The following is a 24618-nucleotide window of genomic DNA, read 5'->3' on the forward strand; positions in this document are numbered from 1 at the left end:
CCAGGAATTTTGGAAAGAGTAGTGCCTATTAAGAAAATATTTTGAGATAGTTTCTTAGTTTTTAGAACTTTATTTCTACCAATTTTGATCTGCAAGAGAAACAAATGGCCATTTTCACCAAAGGGTATCAAGCTTTTTTAGAACTAAGAATATGATTTCTATATACATCTTTGATAAGCAATGCAAGAGTAATTATAGTAATGCCAAGTTTAATGCAAAGAATCATTGATTATTTTTGTTTGTTTTTTGTTTTTTACATAAAGATTCCCATCAGTTTCCACTGGAAGTTTTGCTCAAAAATGGCAAATGTTATACAACTTGTGGCCATTATAAACCACCTTTAATGTGACTGAGCCAATTTAACAGACCCATGTAAATTATGACTTGGTTAGAGAGGTTAAAAACAGTATTAAAATATTTTCAAGCTTTACATGTTACATATTTGTCCCTTAACACAGACAGAACATTGTTTTGTAAAAAACCTCCCACATAAATGATTAATACTAATTCTCTCTCTCAATCTCCATCCCCTATATACTCGAATCTGCATGTGGAATTTTCAAAACAAATTGATTTTTCAGCAACCAAACATTTAACAATTCAAAATCAAAGATTTTCCTGAGCATTTCTAAAGGTGAATCTATTAAGCAATTATGCATCAATGTTACTGAATAAAAGTAGCCTGAATTTCTATACTAATGTTATGCAATTATTCTGATTTTTATTAACTCTAATTTTTGCAGAGTGCAATTTCTTTCATCCTTGGGGCTAAGCTTATTTACAGAATGAACCACACAGATCTACATAAGTATTTGGCTCAGCTAAAATGTCATGTCAAAATGGACACAGCTGCTCCAATTTTAAATTTTATAACTATTTTTAGCTTTTGATTTTCAGTTTTAACATAAAAAAATGATTTTGCCCCATATTAGCACTAACTAGAACTCTTTTTCAATCCCCTCCTCCCCCCCAGAAAAAATATCAGCAAAGAAATTAGCTAACTGTATCTGTGAAGAGCAATTGGGACATAATCCACAAGAGGCAAAAATGTTTTAAGTTTTACATAAAAATGCTATCTCGATCAAAGCATTTGGAGATCAAGAAATCCCATGTGTTAGGTGAGTGAAATAAATGCCTTTAGTCAGTTTAGTGTTTGTTACAAACTGACATCAATAAAGACTTCCTGAAGAGCTTGACCTAAAAGGGCAGAGACTACACTACCCTCATCTGTTCGCCCAGTGGCATGAATCAGGAGCTCAGTAAAGGCTGGATGCATGTCTGCGACCCAGGCCCCAGAATACAGATAAGGCCCCTGGATTAATACAAAATCTAGAAAGGATCATTTAGGCAAGTTAACGCCATTTGCTATCTAGTTTCAAACAGGCATGGGTTCACCAGCAGAAGTAATTAACACTGATCCTGTCAGGTGGCAAACTGGCCTGGTAAGTAAAATGGTAGTAATTTTGCCACCCAGAGAAAAGTGAGGGTGATTTCAGAGATGTCTTTCTGAGGTCAGTGACTCATCACCAACTAGCAGACCACACATTAGCAAATGGAAGCATGAAAAGGGGAAAAAGAGGCCAATCTTAATGCCTACTTGGCTTTGAAGCCAAAGAAAGAGATATATAATACAAAAGGGGCTAATTTTACAAAATTCCCAACTACTGAGCTTCTCAAAAGAAGGTCTGTGGAGTAGGTCACCTCCATGATCTGCTGCCGCTATACTAGTCCACAGGATGTTAAGCTCAGAAACTGAGAATAAGCATTTAGATGGAACAATTTGACAGTAATTTTTATATCTGTTGAGTCTAAAAAAAAATAACATCTTGTAGCTTGTGTGTCTCTGTTCTTTTTCACTTCATTTTCTAGTAACTGGTTCTTACTGTATTTTATAAGAAATATCAGTCCAGAATAAATTGTAAATTTAAAAAACAAACAAACAAACAAAAACCAAAACCCAAAAGGTCTTTTAGCATAGATAGCTTGAGAAGCACCACACCAGAGCACCCAAAATAAAGTTCTGAATGGACAAAGTATGCATATTATGCTTGCAAGGATACTGATTTACCTGCCACTGTGTCTTAAGTTACTTGAATATTAAAATTTTTCAGAAGCAGATAATTGTGCCCATGTGCTCCTCTGATTAACATCTGAATTAATCTAGAGATATCTGAATTGCAGGCTAATGAGATACCATATAATCAAAGCTGTTTCACGGAACTGAGATATTAATTAATGTGATTCCCTTGGAAAAGAAGAGTTTTGTGGTCAAACAAGTTTGGGATATACCCTCCATGCCACAGTACCCTCCTGGGAAGGCATAACACACATCAGCATACTAAGGATCTTGAGAAGGCCTGCAGATGAGAAAAGTGTTTAATTGCACAGATGTGACCCTCTTTTATCTAAACACTTATCTTGTTCAGGAAACACAATTTTGAAAACGCTGGTGTAGTCAAAAGGCTCCAGATCAGCAATCAAAAATGTCCCGAGTATCACTTAGTAGCTGGTTTTTGTCTTCATTTGTACATGGATCACGCTACCCAAACCCCATACCACTGAGCCGCAGCATCGGTGAGATAATGATGCTAAATCACTTTCTACAGCAAGTAAGCTCCTTGTGGGCAAGGAATGGCTCCCATCCTACAGCCCAACACACAGGCAGTGCTTAGCAGTTGCTAAGTTGTTCTCTAAGGACTGTTCCAGGTTCTCTTCTCATCACCCCTCAAACCCAGGATGGCTAATTCCAATGGCGACTTTGTGGGCCACTGTTTTGGTATTTTGTGTCTTTGAAAGCCTCCCATCCTTGGGTCCCCTGGCTGGTGTGGTGTGGCAGGCACCTGCCACCCTTCCTTAGAAATGCAGATTGGCCCCAGAGAGCCAGGAGGGGACGCCCTGCACTCGGCAAAAACCTCACTTGGTCAACATCATAACAAAGAAATCATGTCAGGGATTGATAGCGTCTCTTTCCCACCATAATCCAGTTCCTATTCAACCTCTGGCGCCCCATTTGACAATCAATGATATTATAATACATTTTCCCTCAAAGAACTGTTTTGTTTTTTTAAAAGATTTTTATTGGGGAATTGGAACAGCGCTGGGGAATTGGGAAAGGGGAAAAGATAAGTTGCTGTCATTTTTGTTCTTCAGTCTAGTTATGGAGGACGTTGCTTCACTAGCCCAAGTTGACACCATCATTGCACTCTTCCTGGGCGAGGCAGATCAGTCACCGGCTTCTGGATGGCTGCTCACAGCACCTTGAGGGCCGCTCACGCTGGCTGCTGGCTACACACGGTAGCCCATGGCAACCCACTGCAGTAGGGGACTGCAGCCTACGCCGTCACCGGCGACTCACAGCAACCCAGCTCCAGGTTGAGCTGTTGTTCAGCATCTTAGCTGTAGAGGGCAGTGTCACTGGCCCTCATATGTGGGATCCGAACCGGGGCCCTCTGGCGTCCCAAGCCAGTTCTTAACCAATGCACCACTCGGCCAGCCCAAGAACTGTTATTTTTAACTTCAAAGGCAGCATCCAGAATTTGAGAAACATCTACAGTAAACCCATGGTCACTGAAATGTAGGGCAAGGAATTGGTTTTCATACACATTGTTCCAACCACCAAACCACGGGGTCTTTGTCAAGGTCAGAATTATCATGAAATATTATTTACATAGTACACAATGAGCTCAGTTCTGCAGCTGTTACAAACACGAGCCACAACTTAAAATAATAAAAAAAATCAAAAGATAAGGAGTCATTCGTTTTACTCACTGTTCACGTAAACATTAAATGTCACGGAAGAATTGACATCAGAATTGGACACTAGAAATGTGTAGATGCCTCCTTCGGTCCCTTTTAATCTGGTTAGATGAAGTTCAGTTACATATCTACAAAGAAATGACAATAAATCAATCACCTGTGGATGGTCTGCCCCAAGTGCATGTCTTTTTCAGTTTCTATCTGGAAATACATGCCTGTTTAGGGAAAATACAGCTCACTCAGTAGCAACAAGATCCACATTAACAAACACAAACATACACACAAATATTTAATTTGGGACAGATGCCTGTCATGTGAGAATACTGAGTGGGAAAAGGCTGTCCTGGCATAAAGGCCACCTCACAGAAACTACAGCCTCTCCCTTGTCCTGGGCTGTCTTCAGGGCCACCTTTTCACCAGTGTCCTGAACTCGCATGCTCTGCTTTGCTTTAACGGCACTGGCCTGAAAAACACCAGACTGGCAGACTGTCCCCATGCCAACACTGCAGGGCCCTCGCAGCAAGGTTACTATTGCTGCCCTCACTTTCCTTCTTGCAACACCACCATCTCCTGGTTTTCCTCTTAACCCCTCTACTTCTTGAGTGTCCTTTGCAGGATTTGCTAACCAAGTTTCTGTTTTACTGCAGGGCCACCAGATATGGGCATGAGGCTGTTGGAGGTGTTACTGGCTTGGGCTCCGGTGTGGATGGCATGCCCTCGACCCACAAGAGGTACACAGCCAACAAGACGTATGCAGTGGTGTGTTCAGTCCCCTGACACAGTGCACAGGCTCTCCACTCTTGCACTGAACGACTCGTTGTTTGTTCACACATTCACATTTTTCCCCCTAGTCCGGAGTTCTCTGGCCATGCCTCCTCTTCTGAGCTATTTTCATGCCACCATGCCTCCAGCTCACACCTGCAGCCTTCTCCCATGCCTTGCCCTTGGGCGCTTAGACCCACGTGAAAGTTGATTGTCCTCCAGGTCTACGGACAAAAGCTCAGCTCCAGAGCACCCTTCGGATCAGGCTGTCCCTCAGCTTCACCTCACCCACATCCTTTCTTTCCTCCTTTCTCCTCCCCACCCCGCTCCTCTTCCACTCCCTGGCAGATCTCTTTCTCCCTTAATGAACCCCTTGCCAGAGAAGCCCTGCCTCAAGCTCTGCTTCGAGGGAACCTGACCTAGTATACCTCCTACCTGAACCTCTCGCAAGATGCCACGGTCAACTGCAAATTCGAGAAACCTCAAATTCAACAAATGCCAAGCCCCACTCGTCTCCTCGAATGGTATCGCCTCTCACCTCTTGGCCTGGCTAACAGACCCAAACTCCTAAAGGGCCTCTTCAGCTATTCCCTTTCTCTCCTACACCCTTAATCACTAAACCTTGTTAAGGGGGTAGCCTGGACACCTCCCAAATCCATCCTCTTCCCTCCAACCCTTAGATCTTGGCCCAGGACAGCATCGTCTCTCAACCACATTCTCACAATAGCCAACAGCTCCTGACTGGGAAAATATAAACTCTGCCTGAGCACTTACCTCTTATTGGCCATTCACTCTGGGTCAAATTATTTAACTCTTCCACAGAAATGAGGGAAATTAGAGTGCCTACTCTTACAGGGTTTGTGAGGACTAAAATTGAGTTAATACATGAAAGGTACTTACTTAGAACAGCGCCAGGCAGAAAAAAAGCGCACACGGCTTACATAAAAGTGTTATTATTGCTACTATTTTTTGTTATAAATGTTCTGAAGATCAAATGAGAAGTCTAATATAAAAGAGCCCAGGTTCACTGTCTAGCCCAAAGCTACTTAATGATTCTTAGTTTTCTTACAGTTTTTTAAAAAAAAATGATTAAAGACACTAACTTCCCTCTTTCTCTGAAGAGAATTATTTAAGGTGCCTCTCGTACATGCCAGGCATTGCTTTTGAAGCATCCTCAGAACTCTGGGAAAGCACTACCCTCAGTTTTACAAATGAGAAAACTGAGGCACTGGTTTTTTGGGGTGCCTGAAACACACGGCAAAATGAAATTGGGAAGAAGACTCAGGAAGCAACCCCAAACTTCCTTCTCTGCCAGGTATCCTCTCAGAGATTTATGGGTCACAGAAATAGGACCTGGTAAGCCAAGTACAAGAGGGGGAAAAGGTGTAATCCTCAGAACAAGGCTCTTTTCTTACCTGATGTTACTTTCATTGTCAGACTTGGGATAATTTTCCCATTTGTCAGTGATGGTTTTGTTCATATAGATCCACTGCTGGTGATCAGGTTTCGGGTATGCCTCATATTCAACAATCAAATCTACATTTTCTCCATCATTTACAAATACTGTAGTATTCGCCATAGGGAAGATATTAATGAATCCTTTATCTAATCACAACAGAATTAAATAGAAAGAAACCGTTATCCACAGCTACCCAGCAAAAAACACAACATCATCTTTGGGTTACAAAGATGATTGATTGGTTTCCAGTATGACTTGGCAATAACAAGTAAGTGAATTTAAACTAGCCATTTGACATTTTATGCTGCTCTTGTAGAATCACTGTCATAAAGTGAGAAATAACACACACTTGAAATGTTTATTCTCCCATCTCTGTCTCTTAAACAACTCTCTTAAAGATCTACCACCATCTTATAAGTCTTCCAGAAATACTAGTCTTGACGTTTATTAGGGTAAAAAGTATTTGGACTAGTTAGCCCATACCCTGGTTCAATATAAGTGTATGTGATAAGAAGGCATCATAAATCAAGAAGGGAAAGAGAGCCTTTAATGTTCAATAAAAATGTTGAAAGAATGTTTTTTGGTATTTTAAGAAAAGAAAATTTGGGTCTTCTCATCATATTATATATCAGAGATAAATCAAGGACAGCATTTTAACAATCAAACCATATCTTTAACTAAACAACAAACTAACTCCTATAAAACTTCTAGAAAGGGGGCAGTGTTTTAGGCTTTTTTGGAAGCAACAGAAGAAAAAAACCATAAAAGTCAAATCTGAATACATAAACATTTTTAAATGACTATAGAGTAAAATTAATTAAGGTAACAGGAAAAGAGGACATAAAAATATAGAAGGAAAAGTATTGAAACTAGTAATTAAAATAAGGGATCACTTTTCACTAATTAAAAATATCAAAACTTCAATAAAGCTTTTTCAAAAATAAAGTATACTATCCTTTGGAAAATAGCAAAACTAATTTGAAATAGACTCAATAATTTTGCAAGTGTAGCAAAAGTGGCACACTGACTGACACACTGTAAATTGGCACAACTGTAATATAGGTTTTTAAAAATTATTCTTCAATTTAGCCCTGTAATTTCCATGTGAGTGAAGTGGATAGCTACATACAAAAGTGCTATTTACACCAGTTATAGTAATTTTTAAAATGAGAAACTGGTTCAATAAATAAAGTAGCCCTTAGAAATTATTATATAATAATAATATAAAAATATCTTGAAAAAGAACATAAGTGCCAATATTATTTTTAGAGCCACCATTTATGGAATTCTTACTATGTGCCAAGAACTGCCCTAAAGTACTTTAGCATTCATTTTATTTGATAATTATGACAAATGTTTAATCTTATAACAATTCTGAAAGAGAAAGCTTATAACTCCATCTTTATAAATGAAAAAACTCAAGTCCTAGAAAGCCATACAGCTGGCTACCCAATGGCAGAGCCTAGATTTCAATACAGGTTTATGAGAAGCCAAGGCTGACCTGTTCTTACTATAGTAAACCCTAGAGTCTCTATATACTTTCAGTTAGAGAGAGAGAGAGAGAGAGAAATAAATTCTATGTATAATTAAAATCCTGGTACATTCAAAATTATAACTAGCACACCGAATCTTAAAAATGGTCATGTCATGTTAATGGGATTATGAGAGTTTTGATTTTTCTATTTTTTTCAAATTGAAAAAATTATGAAATTTAAAATTATCATTATCTCTAGTGCTATTTGGTTAAATATATCGAAATCCCACATGACATTGTTATGATAGTATTTACTGCCCTTTAAGTTTCCTATAGATTCAGAATAAAAAATGGAGTCCAACTCCCCTTTGTACCAACTGAAAAGGGTTTTTCAAATGAGACTGGAGAATCTTCCAAATGAAAATTGGATATGGAAACCACCACCTTATTCTAATACCTGAATCATAAATGATACCCCCTGCCATTCTTTAAGCTAATTTAGGTTCATTTTGAGGAAATAAATGTTTCATCTGAATTGCTACATTACATTTTCAGGTTCTCAAGGTTATAAATTCAAAGCACACAATGGAAAATATCACATGGAATTATTTCCCTCACAATCACCATGTATAAAATATTTGTCTTAAGTTCCACCTGAGTTTGCTATAGTCTAGTTTGCTCAATATAGTTTTATGTCCTATAGTGGAATGCAGCTTCAAATTCATGAAGTATAAGAATTATTGGAATCAAACAACTCCATCTGGGTTGTTATAATATGAAGTATGATTTTTTAAGTACTTCTGCATTAAGAAATTGGTTATGCACTAACATTTAATCAAGTGCAAACCCTATGCCAGGCACTTATATAAAATCTACTGCCTTTTCTCCTTGTCACAAGCCTTGGAAGTTAGAGACTGTGTTTCTCAGAAGAGAAAATATAGGCAGAGTTAAAGTAGGGTGCATTAGAAAGTCAGGTGGCAGAGCCCCAACTCAAAACCAGGTCAGGTCCATCCTAAAGCCCTGTTCTCTCTATGACTCCACACTGTACCCAGATCCTACTCCCAGCCCGTAGATAAATTACTTTTCTCTTTGTCCCCTCCTGTTCTTGTCCCATCCCAACCCACTCTCAAAACAATCCAAAACCAGATTCAGGTTTCTTGGCCACAAGTCCTTCCAGTTATACAGTTATATTCTTGGAAATAGATGAGTGGATTTTTAAAATCTGATTACATATAACAATATGCTCAAAACATCCTTACTAATTGCTTTCCGGAGCTGAAGCTGATATATCAACATGCTCCCTAATCAACTTAGCAAATTAGCACTTATGGAGTTTAATATTTTAAAAGCATAGCCATCTATTCAAATTAATAAATGGTTCACAATCATGTTTAGGGACAGAGGAGTACTCTTTCTCTGTGTTGACTCTAGAATTTCAAGTAAGGTGTCTTTTTCATGTTCAATCTGGTGAGACACTTTCCATTACAACATGGGCAGAAATACCAACACTATATGAAATTATTGTGGGATAAATCACAGACATCTAACATTGCTACATAAATTACTGAGGAGATCTGGGGGAAAGGAAAGCAATGAAAACAACTATGGCATTTTGTTATTGCTCATGATGAAGAATTTCTCCACTCTACAAGTACTTCATCAAAGTCAAGCATTAAGAATAGGGTTGCATTAAAAAGACAAGAAAACAGATTAAATTCAAACAATACTCAAAAGACAAAAAAAATGTGTAAATGAAGTAATTTAAAATCATTATTTTCTGTAAATCAAAAACATAAAGAACTGTTCTCTTTAAGTAGATGCTTGGAAAATAAATATTTAGGGAAATTTCTAGAGTAGGGTAATTTTTAGAAAAGGCTAAACCAATGTGTTGTGTATACAAGATATGATGGGGTTCAGGGCACAGGTTACCATGTTCCAGTTAATGCCCTGAAGAGCCAGTGACCCAATCCCTGTAGACCTCCTTCCTGAAGGTTCCTGCCACAGCCTGTAAGGTTGGAGGATAAGGTGCAGCGGGGTGGGGAGGGGAAACCCAATTCATCCCTCCCTGCTACAAAGCAAGGACCATGAGTGCTAAAACAATAAATCAAAAGGCTGAGGAGCCTCACCAAAAGATTCAGAGAATAACTTTAAGCTCTAAGCATTTGCGCTCCTCAATAAATTCTACATCCATTTTCAAACTCCAGTCATTCAATAAGAACTAGAATATTTTAAAAAGCTGAGCTTAGGTTTTGTTTGTTTGGTGGGGAGGGAAGGGTGAGTAGCACAGAGAATGAAAGGTTTGAACAACTTCAATTACAGCTTTTCACTTCCCTCTACTAAATTGGTAGAATTTGCTTTTGTGCTCTAAGTGGAAGAGGCTACAATGAAAATTTTCATTTATTAATTCACTCATTCATTCATTCATTTATTCAGTGATAACAAAAATTTCTAAAATTCTGTTCAACATTCCATTTACATAAAAAGGAAACTATCTAGTAATTTCTTCTTTCACTGCTGCCAGTAATTTATACATTCCCATAGAGATATTTACCTATGACTTCCAAGGTTGTTGTGACATTTGCTGATCCAAAAGTATTATTGGCATAACACATGAACACTCCAGAATCATTAACTCTTGCTGAGCTGATAGTCAATGTTTCCTGACGTATAAACTGGAAGTTACCTTGATGCCTGCTATTACTCATTACCTGTGCTTTAGTCTGCTGGTTTCAGAAGAAGAGAAAAAAAAAATCAAAGATTACCATAAAATTTATATTCAGGCTCTTTATAAATTAAAAATAGCAGCAATTAACTTCTCCATATTAGCATTCATTATACACTACTTAAGAATAATAAAGCATCATGACAAGTCTGCCTCTGGAACACTTCATATTACAGGATTATATTGAAAGATAGTCCTTATTAATGATTAGAAAAAACATGGAAATGCATTTCTTCATAACTATAGCATATATAACTCCAAATTCTCTGCAGTGCTAAATATTTCTTAACAGTGCCAAGTTTTAAAAGTCACTATATAAGACATATTACAGAATGCTGATATTTTATAATGAGTCAGCATACTTATGTCATATCAATATCTCGTTATATATTTTTTCTATTCTATATCCCAGTGATTGAAAGAAACACATTGCTAATAATAATGTTCTATTTCAATAATATGCATATTATTTTATGAATAAAAAGAGAATCACAGGTTAGTCTAAAGCTAACCTGGAAATTCATCCTAAAGTTTTTACCCAGCAGAAGTTTGGCAACTATTAAAGGGAGTTCCAAGATATGTAATACATGTAAAACCAAGTCCAAATTATTTAAGCATGAGCTGAAACGAAAAGATTGTGAATTTACTCTTGTGATAGCACCATCTCACTCTCATTATTTGTCTTCAGAAAAGACATGGAGAGATTTCTTGTATGGAAAACGTCATGGAAAAAAAGCATAATATAAACTACAGCCGCTTTCTGAAAAAATTAAGAGGAGTAGCATATAGCTTTCTGCATCTTCCAAATTTTCTGAAATGTGGCACATTCCTATTACAATGAGGGGAAAAGCAACTAAAAAAGGAAAGTAAACAGGATCTTATGATGACATGGACCAAGATCAAGGGTGATTCGTTGGCCAGGCCATGGTGAACCTATTAGCATTAGACCATTCCAACAGTCTTGTAAATCACAACAGCCCTTCCAGAAAGCAACCTGGCAGTATGTTCATACCCCCGATCAAACTCCAGCAAATTTACATCAAGGAAATAACTCAACAAAAAACAAAAGCTCTAAGATTTTTACTGCAGTGAAAACTTGGGAGGTGACCTAAATGTATACCAGGTTATCAAAATTACAAATATGTGAAAACAAGAAAATGTTTATATTATTTAAAAAACATAAATTGTGTAACTTAAAACTGCAACCATGTACTAATACACATGCACGGGGACAGAGAACAAAATACATGAAAAACAAATGCGGGCAGTATAGCAATTTTAAGGGCTAGCTAGCCACAAATGACTGCTGAGCACCTGAAATTCAATACTCCAAATTGAGTTGTGTCAAAAATACAAAATACATCCCAAATTTTGAGACTTAATATGAAAAGAATAATGTGAACTATCCCATTAATAATTATATGTCAACTACATGATAAAATATTTTGATATATTGAGTCAAATAAAATATATTATTAAAATGAATTTTACTTTTTTTACTCTTTGTCATGTGACTAAAAAATTTTAAATTACATAGGAGGCTCTTATTTTATTTCTATTCCACAGCACTGCTATATACAATGGTGGGGTTATATCTATTTCTCTTTTGTTCTCATGTTATTATAGTTTTGGGAAATTTTTATATTAAAATAAAAGCTGACTGCCAAAGTTGAATGTTTCAAAATATAAAAAAGAGAAACCTTTTTTTGGTTAACTAATTGTGAGATCTTGGGCAAGTCAAGGATACCACTAGACTTTTGTTTCTAAAAAGCAATGAGGGTACAAAGGTCTTTAAAAGCCTCTCCAGTTTGGAGCACTATGTAAATTTAAAGATACTTCCCTCCCTTCTAAGAGATTCTTCTAATAATTGGCAGACATCTGCCATTTCTGTGCCTGAGATCAATTGTTAAGAAAATGCAATAGCGAGGTGAAATGACATTTTCTATAGCCTTTCCCAGGCCATCATGTCACAGACTTTTCCTCTGCAAAGGCAGAGTGACAGTAGACAGATAACATACCATATTCTAGATTTAAGGTATCTTCCTTCTAGTTCTTGCAAGAGCCCAAGAGTTTATAATAGGGAGCTAAACAGGAACACTGAGCATGTCAATGGCAGAATGAATAGCTTGGTCATAGATGATGCAATATCAACACCTAAACCCAAAGACCATAATTTTGGATACTGTCAAAGATCATAATCAAAAGCAAGTCAAATATGAGGGTTTAAAAGCATTAGAAAAGCTAACCAAGATTCACAAGTATTGAATAAACCCCAAGACTCCCTTATGAGTTAAAACTAGCAATTGTAAAAACTCTGAAACAGTGAGTTTACCCTAAATTTCATTATGAGTTAAACTTATTCTAAATGGTCAGAATCAACTATGGATTTTTCAGACAATTTGATAATGCTAACAGTGCTAAGTATTCCAAATTAAGCCAAAGGATGGCAATAAAAGATTCATGGATGAACCTTGGCACAGAGCCACAAGCCCCATCTGCAACTCACACATTACATATTGTTTGCACGTGATTTGGTTTCCCTTAACCCTTGGAGGTGCACACTGGGATTTCCCCAAAGAGCTCCCCACACTGAAGGCTTATCTGCCAGTGCCAGCGGATTAATTGGGAATGGCATGCAGGGCTCCTGGGAAAAAATGGTTCAGAACAGAACTGCCTGGGGCAATTTAATTTCTCAACTCAAAACGGCTCATTTTCATGTTATATAGAGGGGCTCAAATACACACACAGTCTAAATTGTTCTCTCATCTGAAATTAAGGATTATAGAAAGTCAATTAGTATGGGATTGTGTTCTGTGAGTCAAAAATCCATATATAAGCTATTGTTTTTATTAAATTATATGCTCTGGAAACTAAAACTTGTTTCTCTGAGCCACTGGTTTGCAAGAACAAGTCTACAGGACAATCCGTTCTCCCAACCAACGGCAGGCTTCATTTAGCAAGGTATCATCCATCACAGGTCTATATGAATACCATCATAATGCTCTGCATTATGCTAATCACCATGGTTACTTGTTTAGCAAAGAATTCTTTAAACAAGCATGAAGTTGCCATTGTTGAAAATGGGGCATGAGGAGGAAAAACAGAGGAGGAGGAGAAAAATGTAGCATTTCTTTTTTTCTAATGTAATGCACATGTGTACTGAAGAAAAACCACCGTTGGTAGCTTATTAACTAGATGGCCTGGATTATTCACACAAAAATTATTGAAAATTCAGTCAATGGAAATTTTAAAGCAACATATTAGGGAAATTGGGCATTTTAAAGACCTTGCTATTAGTAAGAGTAAAGAGGAAAATAAACCTTTTAACTATCACTGGCTAAAATTTATTTTTTAATATATGCCTAGCACAGTAATCTGACGTGTAGTAGACATTCAATGTGCCTTTGTTAAATGAATGAGAACCTAAATATGTCCAAATGTTTCGGATTGAAGATGACCATTTTATTAACAGCCACTAAAACAAATAGAAAACCGTTAGCAACTTGATCTCAGGTAACCAGCCTCAAAGGGAAGAATCAGACCCATGCAGAAAGAAACCCCTCTCTCAAATGGATTGGCCACTTTGTGGCGGAGGGAAGAGCTTGCTAGTTAATATCTGAGACCATTTATTCTTTTTAAATATGGATGGAAAAATTGGCAACTCTTCCCAATCTTTTAAATAACCTGGCCTGAAGAGCACTGTTGATAACAGCTATAAAAAGAAAACAAGATATGTATGCAGTTAACTGTTACTTGTTGTTTGTTTTTGTTTTTTTCATTCAAAAAAACAGCATTAAGTGATGACTTGAGTCTGGCGTTCCCTATTCGACTTCGTCAAAATAAATTTACAAAATGACATTTACCAATAATGAGCGTACACGTCTACATATGGTGTTATGAAAGGGGAAAATATGCATCTCGACACACTCCGAGACAGTTCCACCTCCGACAGACACACCAGCTGAGCCATCCCCCCAGGACAATTAATAGACTTAAAAAAAAACAAACAAACAAACAAACAAAAAAAACCCCTGAAAATCTCCCACATACAGAGAACAATATATTGAGAAAAATGAAAGAAACAATTCACTTACCTGGCTGTTTTCCTTTATCCACATGGAGTCCACAGAACTAGATATATCTTTTATGAAGCATGTCACTCTAAATTCTTCCCCTTCCCTAAGAAGATAGGTTGCTTTGGACACAGACACAACTGGTACAGCTCTGATGGCTAGAATACAAAGAAATGTGGCCCTCAAATAATTTGTTCTATTACAGCATGACATTTTAACTAACCATTTTTCCTCAAATGTGCGCACAGCTTATTTTGTTGTCTTTTAAGTAAAATATAAAGGACGGTACTAACTGACCTGTATTATGTATCTGAGGACACTAGCAATTAAATCATGTATCCTTCAAGTTAATTCATTAATACTGAGTGAAAAAGACAGGAATGTCTACTCTTAAATTATAATGCTTGTGGACAATGCTATGTGGACACAGGTAGAAGCCCTGGCATAGTGAAGTGGCATTAATCTTTACCTCACACAACCTGGATGGTATCATGAGGATGTGACCTACAACTAATTATATTCTTTTAATCAAACTGACACATTTCCCATGTGCTGTAAAAAATAGTATCTTGCTTCTCAAAATCCCAGGTCTTCAATAATCAAATTTTCCTTAATTCCAATGAGCATACTTTTCAAAAGCCTTAATAAAAGCTATTCAATAGCTGAATGCCAACTGGGATGGAATGAGATGATCTCTGAGATATGAAATCTACATATCTTCCTGCTACCAAAATAGTCTACATAATGCCACAGTAATAACAAGGTCCCCAGTCAGTTGGTACTTTCCTCCTCAGATTGTGAATAGTTAGGAGAATGTGTTAAAATAGCTTGAGGAGAAAGTCGACTCATAGATCAATAGTAAATCAAGGAATGAATAATCTGTATGCTACTCTTTCTGAACAGTGTAACCACAGCTTCTCAATGGCTTTCTCTTGGAAAGAACACTTAATGCCATTTTTATGACATTTGGGGTGTCCTCGAGTCAGTAGGTTTAATGACCGTCCCCAGTGCGGTCTAAATGCCAATCTATGGTAGACATGCCCAGCTAGAGGTAGTCATGGACTGGTCCCACGGGGTTGAGACTGTGAAGAATTCACAAGCAGCCGACATTATTTTGAAGCTGCGGGGGGCGGGGGGAGGGTGGCACTGAAGAGCCAGCTGCCTGATTGACTATCCTAAGGTGGACCAGTGAGAAGAGAGAAGTTGTCTTTAGATCAGTTGATGCTCCAACTCTCAGAAAAAAGTAAGAAAGGGCCCGTACCTGCCCTCACTTTCAGGGAGAATCTCTTCGACAGCACCAACTTGCCCTTCTGGTGGGCAGAGCAGTGCAAGCAGAGGCGATGATACTCGCGCTTCACATTTTTTATCGTGATGCCGGCCTTGGGATCCGCAACAAATGTCAAGTCCTTGGGGAGAGGTTTCCCCTCGCACCCAGTGAGGGAGTAATCAGTCACGTCTGGGTCGGTCAGCGGACAACGGACCAGCGTATCATTCCCTTCTTTCCCAAACAGGAGAAGGTCAATGAGAAAAAGCTGTGCGGGATCTAGAGCATATGAAAAATCAGCAGTGTGAATGGCTGGTCACAGGCACTGAAAACATTTTTAAAAGATCGAAAAGGTTACCTTTCGTAACAATTCCTAGTGGTTCAAATGGAAACTACCTTTTTTTCTTTGCAAGAAAAGTAGAATTTACCCAACTAATACCGACATGTAAGAGTTAACATTTATTAAACATTTTCCATGTGTCAGGCACTCAGCTTGGTTCATTACACACTTTATTTCATTTGCCCCTCAAAACACCCCTAAGTGATGGGCATTATCATTATCACCATTTTATAGTTGAAGAAACTAAAGTCTCAACAAAGTGGCTCTCCTAAAGTGACATGGCCCAGAAATGGCTGGGTGGAACTCAAACCCAGGTCTGACGGATACCGTAATTGAGGTCTGAAAACTGAGCATGTTTTATTACAATCATGACTCTTTTTCTGCAACAGGTAATATTTCAAGGAGCATGGGCCAACAATAAGCCATCTGATAATACCTATTAGCCTCAGGGGAAGGTGTTCTTCCTCTTAGCCCTCTGTGTGGGCCCTTTCCAGAGCTCCCAGTCTCCAGGGTGTTTCAGCTTCCGAATGGAATCCAGAAAACTATCAGCAGGGCACCCAGTATAATAATATGTGAGCCTCACTCTATTCAAATTCTTTGAAAGTTATGTTTAAATATAACTTCTGGAAGTCAAATAATTTCAAATGCACAAGAAGAGTTGATGAGTTTCAGGGATGCTGTGGTAAATACTTTATCATCTAAACCAGGACCCTTGTGAGTGGAAGGGGGTGCTATTAATAATGATGTCAGGATTCGAGGCATGTACTGGGAAAGCCCCAGGCAGACTGGGACCCCATATAAGCAAAAACAAACTTCATTCTGTATCTGCTGCTACCCTCTGCTGTGTTAAGATAATACCGATGCATAGTTGGGTCAACAGATTATATTTAAAATTTTTTTAAATTGTCCTTTCCACCTGGAAATTAGGTGTTCCACAAAAACCAATTTAATATAATTGACATATACTTCTTACCATTTAATTTTGACCAATTTTGAAAAATAGTTTTCTAAAATGAATCATGCACCTCCTGGCCTTAATTTATTATGCAAATAAATTACTTCATGACGGGTGAACTATGGCACAAGGCCAGCATTGGTTATTTTTCCATCTACTCTTTCTCAGTTGCTTGCGTCTAGCTCCTAAAACAATGCACCAATTTCCTTCATTACTGTAACATAGATTATGTAAGTATCTAACATCTTAAATCAATAATTACGTATAGTTCTAAGTTGCTGCGGATGGCTTCCCTATAAAGAAAACTAGTGAGCTCTGTGAGACCGATTTCACTAATCGAGCAGTTTTCCCCATTTTATCGGTTGTCTACCCATCCTATTAATAAACTGAATGATACTACCACCTGGAAATTACAGAGTACCTTTGAATGTCAAAGAACCGCATACAGGTTGGTTCAACAATTATGGAACCATACCCAGAGGCTAAGCTGTGGCCTATCACAATGTGTATTTCTTTCAGCTCCTCCCCTAGGAAAGGACAGACAACAGACAAACTGAGGAGAGGCAGAGTCAATTTCATGGCAACCGTTATAGAGAACATGGGAGGCAACTTTATTAACCCTTACAGCACTAGAATTTGCACAATTCTGTCTCCCTAATAACAATTAGGTAGAGAAGACAGAGCAGATGATCTTATCCAAATGTTGCATTGAGGAACTGAGACTCTTGAGGTTGCTCAGATCTACAATTTGTGATAAATTTATTCATTATTCTTCCACAATACCATGGATGAGGCCTCCTAATCAGGCCTGTTTCAATGACAGCCCCAGTCAAGGTACAAACCCAGGACTAGAACTGGGCCTCTACTTCTCCTATCACCTACCTGGCTATGTCTCTCTTATCTTAAGCTTCAAGTACTTCAGTTTTTACATCAACAAAAAGGTACTTCTCCCCAACCCCACCCAACCCCGGCCCAGCAAACCTCCTCTTGACAAAGATATTGGCAACACACAGATGAATCACTGAATTTATCATAGGAAATGAGGTATAGAAATAGAACTATCATAGTTTCCTTTTGTTTCTAAGAGGTCACATTTTTTTAAATGAACCAACTGACATCTATCAAGAACCCAGGAAAGACACAGGGTGCTTTGCTGACTGAGTTATTTTTCTGAGTTTACTCCCTAAAAGTGGGTCAATTCTTTGAAGTGTTGGTCTGTTTGGGCCTTTAGAGACCGTCAGTTCCCTGAAGCGTTTTTACTAAGTAGGAGTATCTAAGATCTCTCGGCATTAAAATGCAGCCTTCCCAAAGGGTCTAATTTATTCTCAGGGTTTCCTCAGAGCACCAGGACAAATGGGCTAACAATACTGTAATCTTATTAGGAACCGTGTCACAGCCTTGCAGACCTTAAGCTGGAATCATACCCAAAGCCACTATGTATCAAAAGATGGAGAAACAAAGAAAATTTTGTTTTAGGCTTTCTAGACCCAGCCAGTAATATTTTATCTATGGCTTAGTCATCTATACGTCACACATAATTAAGAACAGGATATTAAGTTCTCTAACGCACAGCATCAAAGAAAGCCGAACATTTACCTCTAACAAACACATAAATAGAACTGCTTAAGCCGTCCTTATTGGTGCACGTGTAATTGCCTGTATTGGCGGCCTCTGCTTTCTCCACGATCCATTCATTGTGTGTCCTCTCACTCAGTTGACCCAGGGTCTCAAAAGTCCATTTGACAAATCCTGGATCGGTGCATAACAGCTTAATCTCGTCGTCAACATTGACGATTAACTCTGATTCTGCTGGCTGGATGGACGGTGGAGGCAGTTCCCCTGGACTCACAGATGGTTGAGAAGAGCCTGCCAAGAAAAACGAGAATCGTGTTGAGTATGATCTTTTTCCTTGGCGAAATAAAGCCTTTATTCCGATATTGATTTCCATCTTCTGTGTACTCTACAATAAATATAGGACAAAGCTACCCTGCTATTTATAGTTAGAAAGAGTTCTGTTTAAAGTTTCTTAAGTTCATCTATAAAATTAAGTTATTTTCTGCAACCCTCAAGTAATCCTGAGGGTCACACCTGGTGTGCAAGCCAAGACTTGCTGGATGTCACAGCCTTCTCTGGGTTAAACTTACAGCGAGGTCAAGTTTCCTGTCTGAATATAGGACATTGCAATGGTACTTATATGCTGACACTTGGCTTAGAAACAACAAAAACAAAATCTTACCCTAAAAAAAACTCAAACTGTCACTCTTTTGGCAAAATGTACATGACCATGACATAGTTTGACTTTTTCTTAAAGCTTTGCGAATTCAGTTATTTCTATATAGTTCTCCTTATACAGTGATAATCATCAAAAGGAGTATTTATGAGTTTCAAACAATGAGACAGAAAATGAACACTGCATTTTAAAGATCAGACCACAAGATATTTCATGGCATATGTTGGGTTGCAGCCTGATCAGCCCAATGCCAGACAGGTTTCCAAGGCAGGGAACTAGTTTAAAGATGCAAACATCCAACTCTGAATATTAAACTTGAGCCTTAGAAAATCGGTAACACTCAATTCACTCATTCATTCATGCATCTGTTGCATGAATGCAAACATCTGCTAATTAGGATCTTATGATCTGCAAAAGCATCATCCAAGGTGCTGGGGGGAAGTCCATTTAAGTGTGACACATGGTACGCACACACGGCCCTTACTCCAGAGCTTCAAGAACACACCGCTGAAGTGTCAGAATCTATAAAACATTAATACAAGATTTAGGTTTAAGCAGAAGAAAGAGTAAGAGATGGGCTGGACCTGGACAACATCAGAAGAGGTAGAAGAGAAAACAGAATGACAAAAGAGTTGGTACACAAGGCGTTGAGAGCTATGAAGAAACCAGCCTGGATGGAAATAGGGTTCCCTTGTGGAGACCATGAGAAGTAAGACTAAGGAGGCTAAGCAAGATGGAACCCGGTCATCCAGAGCCCTGAACATCTGGTATAATTATATGGAATGTACCACAGAGACCATGTAGAGTCAGTAGGAAAGTGGCATGACAGTGAGATGCCAGTCATCAGGTGGAATCAAGGAGCTCAATGGAAAGCTTCGGTCCTCAGAGAGGCAAAAGCAGTAAGAACCTAAAGATTTGAGACTAAAGAGGAAGATGCAGGACCGGCCGGCCGGGTGGCTCAGTTGGTTAGAGCATGCGCTCTGAACAACAAGGTTGCCGGTTAGATTCCTGCATGGGATGGTGGGCTTCGCCCCTCCCTCCCACCCCGCTCTCCCCCAACACACACACAACTAGATTGAAAGCAGCAACTGGACTTGGAGCTGAGCTGCGACCTACACAACTAAGATTGAAGGACAACAACTTGACTTGGAGCTGATGGGTCCTAGAAAACCACAATGTCCCCTTCCCCATTCCCCAACACTGTTCCCTTCCCCAATTCCCCAATAAAATCTTCAAAAAAAAAAAAAAAGAGGAAGATGCAACATAATGTCAGAGGAAGAACACATTAATGTGACAGTTTATAGTGCAATCAAAAATATAAAAGGTTGACTCATGGATGGTCTCGGTAAAGAACAGAAAAGAAAAGGACCCTGGGTGAGGTGGGCTGGGGCAAGAGGAAAACAGAACTCCCTGGGGGACTTTCAATCACTTCTGCCGGTTCCTGGAGGAAATGGCTCATGTGCATAACACACACACAAGGCTGGAGAAGAGAACAGGCTGAACTGAAAGAGGAGTAAAAGCCATCAAACCAGGTGGAGAAAGGGGCTGGTGGGAGGCAAAGGCAGCATGAGGGAGTCACACCAGGAAACTCTGCAAGTTCAGGATGGTTGGGGGCAGAAGGAATGAACACATGTTCAGAAAAAAAACTGGGACAAGAGAGGTGGCAGATGGACTTCTAGCGGTAGATGAACTTCTCTCTCACCTTGCAACCTGAAATTCAGATGGTGGAGGCAGAGCAATAATGTGTTAAGTTAAAAGACTGGGGTCAGATAATCAAGGGAAAGGGTCTGTGGAAAAAAAGAACACACTGAGAACTAATCTTGGAGAGCTCTTCCAGCTAGGAAGGTGTAGGACAGAGTCAGGAGAGACTTAAAAAAATAGGAAGAGGAGAGGCTAAAGATGCAAGGAAGACAACAGATCAGAGGTTTCAAAGAGAAGGTGGGTGGGTCCCAGGGCAGATGCTGAACAAGATCAAAGGGAATGAACAAAAGTCCCCAAATTTGGTTACAAAGAGACCACAGGAAATCCAAGAGTGCAATTTCAGTTGAGTAGAAATTTGCTCCAAGGTTAAAGGTTTGCAAGTATAGACCTCTCTCCTTGGAGGGCCATGGCAGGAGAAGGCAGAGAAATAGATCTACAGTCCAAAAAGGTTAGAAGTTCCATTTAGAAGGGCCATTCCTTGGTATGCTCATTTTTCTTTGCATCCTCAGGACACACATACTCCACCAATTCACCTCCTTGTCATGGGGAAAGCCCAGTTTTCATGGATGTTGTTCCCTAATCACTCCAAGTGAGAATCACCTGTCCTCACTAAATCCCACCAACATGTCCGGCCTCACCAACAATAGGGCTTGTACTGATGCTAATAATGGTCTTCATCTACATCTTACCTCCTCTACCTAGCCCAAGGTCTTAGAGCCCACAGAATAAGAATCCTAAACTGTGTTTTCCCCTAGCATAGTCAAAAAGACATTCCCTTCAATCCCTAAACATATAAAAGGTTGAAGGAAGGACAGGTTCCTAAATGCCCAGCCCCTATAACAGATGTCCTATCTCCAAAAGAGGACAGATGTCAACTCTGCCCCTCCGCTAAGAAAAGGGAGGTTTAATTCACCCATGAAAACTACTGCGGATACCTGCAAAAAAGGAGCCTCTAAATTTGAGATCATTAGTTTATGCTTTACTTCCAGAGTTTAAAAAAAAAGAAAATTAAATACATTATCACCAGAAGCATTCAAGTGCAACCCTCAAAGTCACACTATAAAGTGAAAATAAAGCTTATATTAGAGTGAGACTGTGTGTATTACTTATTCTCTTTATTCCAAACTATATTGAATAGTTATAATGTTCTCACAATAAAAAAAAAGACTAGAGATTAATGTTAAAGGGTGTGTGTACACATATAAATACATTTATTATATTTAAAATTCAATACCAATAAGGTATTCCAACTGAGCTTTGAAACTGCTCTGGAATTACACGTTTTCAAATGTGTCTGGTACATAGCAGATTCTCAACAAATGTTGATTGAATTGGATTTTATTTACATCAGGACTCTTTGCATTAGAAAATGCACTTCCCCAATTATGTTTGGCTAAGGCTAATATTAAGAGTTGTTTTCTGGTTCCTGAACACATGTTAATTAATGATCCAAAAAAAAAAAAAAAGAAAAATAGATGACAAAAATCCACTATTCTGGGGACCAAATATTGTAATATAAGTCAATGATGGCTCTTGGCTATGAACTTCAGGAACTATTCGGCAAATACAGAGGTGCCAAAAAAATGTATGTACATTTTAAGAAAGGAAAACTGTATTAAAATTGTAATACTCAATATATACTGATAACAAAAGATGAATACAAGTCACATTTGACTTCTGCAATGACAAGAGGTGCTCAAAGCAGCTACCATCAGTGCCCAAACACTTCTGATTCCGGCGAACTACTGCTTGAGCAACGTTGACCAAAGTGTCCACTTGTAATACGTTGTTTGGCACCCCCGGTATTTATCCCAGGTACCTTGCTGAGTGTTGAACAGAAGACAGTCCTTGCACTCAAAGAGCATAAATAAGGGAAGAAAGGGGCGTTTATGAACTGTCAATAATGCAAGACTTTAACAAGAGTTCAAGATAAATGCCAACATACCCCCCATAGCTTCTTTCATAAGTATAAAAAATTCCACCATACCCAAAAAGAATCGAAAGCAGGAACACAAACATGTATTTTGTACACCCATGTTAATATTTATAGCAGCTTTATTCACAATAGCCGAAAGGTAGAAACAACTCAAGTGTCCATCGACAGATGAATAAACTAAACGAGGTATATACAGACACCAGAATATTATTCAGCCATAAAAAGGAATGAAATTCCAATATATGCTACAACGTGAATGAACTTTGCAAACATTATGCTAAGTGAAATAAACCAGACACAAAAGGATAAATATTGTTTGAGTCCACTTACATGAGGTACAAGAATAGACAAATTCATAGAATAGAAATTACCAAGGGCTAGGGAGAGGAAGACATAAAGAGTTATTGCTTAATGGGTACAGAGTTTCTGTTTGGGATGATAAAAAAAAAGTTCTGAAAATGAACAGTGGTGATGGTTGCCGAACATTGTGAATGTACTTACTGGCACTGAATTGGACACTTAAAATGGTACTTTTTATATTATGTGTATTTTCCCGTAATTAAAAAAAAACAAAAACCTAAAATTAAAAAAAAAAAAATCAACAATTCTTCAAGGCCCAAGGCTCAGACTTTCTCAGCCAACCTGGCTTTCTCATCTGATCACTCTGATTCCCCATATTAACCTCTGTGGGCCCCAAGACTTTGTTTTAAATCTTGTCATTTAAAAAAAATGTCATTGTTTTGATTTGCTCCACACAGCTGTAACTGGAGGCAAGCATAGCGTCTTCATTCCCGTCTCTCTAGCACCTTATACAAAGCAGGCATTCCTAGCAGAAACTCTTTTAACCCTCTAGGCTGAATAACCTAGAAGTTTTAAACTGCACTGGCTACTATAACTCAGGAGACTGAATGCTCAAGGCTAGTAGGTTCTTCTCTCATATATCTTTGCTTTTCTACTCACACCATCTGAGTCATTTGTTTTATTCTCAAACCGGTTTATGGAAGCTGGACTTGATACTGTATTATATATAAAGTTATGAAAATTGATGAAATATGAGTGTGTATATTAGGGGTCTTTCTACTGATTCTCTGATAACTTAGAAACATATGACAGGGTGGCTCAACTAAAAAAAAGAAAGAAAAAGACTACCGTTAAATAAATGTAGCCAAAACATTAGAAGACTGGGGGAGGGCCTCCAGTTCACCAACACAGGGGGAGATTCTACATTCCCACTGTTTTTCATAAGCACTTCATTTAAGGAACCTGAAATTAGAAATTGCAGACCTTGCACTTGGGGTGTGGTGCATGGTGAGGACGGCGGCTCAGAACTCCCCCTGAGAACGCCCATCAGCCAACCCAAGCTCAAAGTCAACCAGAACTCAAAGAAAAGGTTTTGCTTCTCCATCAAAAAGAGCACAGCTGTCCACCTCTCTTTTTCATAAGCAAAAACAAAGTATTCACGGTATGCCTGAGTTCGTTGTGATCTGTCGATTAAAAGACTAATTGAAAGCCCAGGCTGGACTTGTACTGTAGAAAGTTCTCAAAGACCTGTGTAAGTGGGAGTGACCTGCTTGGGCACAAGATGCTCCCCACATACCAGCAATAGGTGATTGGACCACGTCAACCGTTACTGCAATCTAGAGTCTCAACGATCCCACGGTCTTCACACCCTTCCCAAATGTCTAAAGCTGCAAAAACTGGATTTACAGCTTAGGTTAAAAGTAAGGAAGTCATTTCAAAACCTTTTCTCCTTTGGACACAAATATAAGGAACCAGGCAAAATAATGGCAGGGAAGAAAACCCACATAGAAAACCCAATAGGAAGAAAACCTACTCTCATTTTGGGGAAGTAGGGCAGAAAGAACTGTGAGACAAAGCTAAAAACGCCATTGTAGTTCAACTACTCTTTGGTTCACATACTGTTTAACCACAATTTGTAATAAAAA

General features: G+C 38.6%; 1 protein-coding gene across 8 annotated transcripts in view; it reads right to left on the reverse strand.

Annotated features, from left to right (window-relative positions):
* Positions 1-24618, reverse strand: part of KIT (KIT proto-oncogene, receptor tyrosine kinase) — an 87709-nt gene that overhangs the window by 28090 nt on the left and 35001 nt on the right. For 4 of the 8 annotated variants that reach the window (XM_019640899.1, XM_019640895.1, XM_019640901.1 and 1 more), the window contains exons 2-7: positions 18402-18671; positions 15508-15789; positions 14268-14404; positions 10003-10171; positions 5934-6123; positions 3769-3884 (exon numbers count right to left, since the gene is read on the reverse strand). In XM_019640899.1, the coding sequence (XP_019496444.1) occupies positions 3769-3884; positions 5934-6123; positions 10003-10171; positions 14268-14404; positions 15508-15789; positions 18402-18671 (1164 nt within the window). Of the gene's footprint in view, positions 1-3768; positions 3885-5933; positions 6124-10002; positions 10175-14267; positions 14405-15507; positions 15790-18401; positions 18672-24618 lie in introns of all 8 variants that reach the window. The other 4 variants (XM_019640898.1, XM_019640897.1, XM_019640894.1 and 1 more) reach the window with 1 other exon arrangement.

Source organism: Hipposideros armiger, unplaced genomic scaffold (genome assembly GCF_001890085.2).
Source record: "Hipposideros armiger isolate ML-2016 unplaced genomic scaffold, ASM189008v1 scaffold_53, whole genome shotgun sequence".
NCBI lineage: Eukaryota > Metazoa > Chordata > Mammalia > Chiroptera > Hipposideridae > Hipposideros > Hipposideros armiger.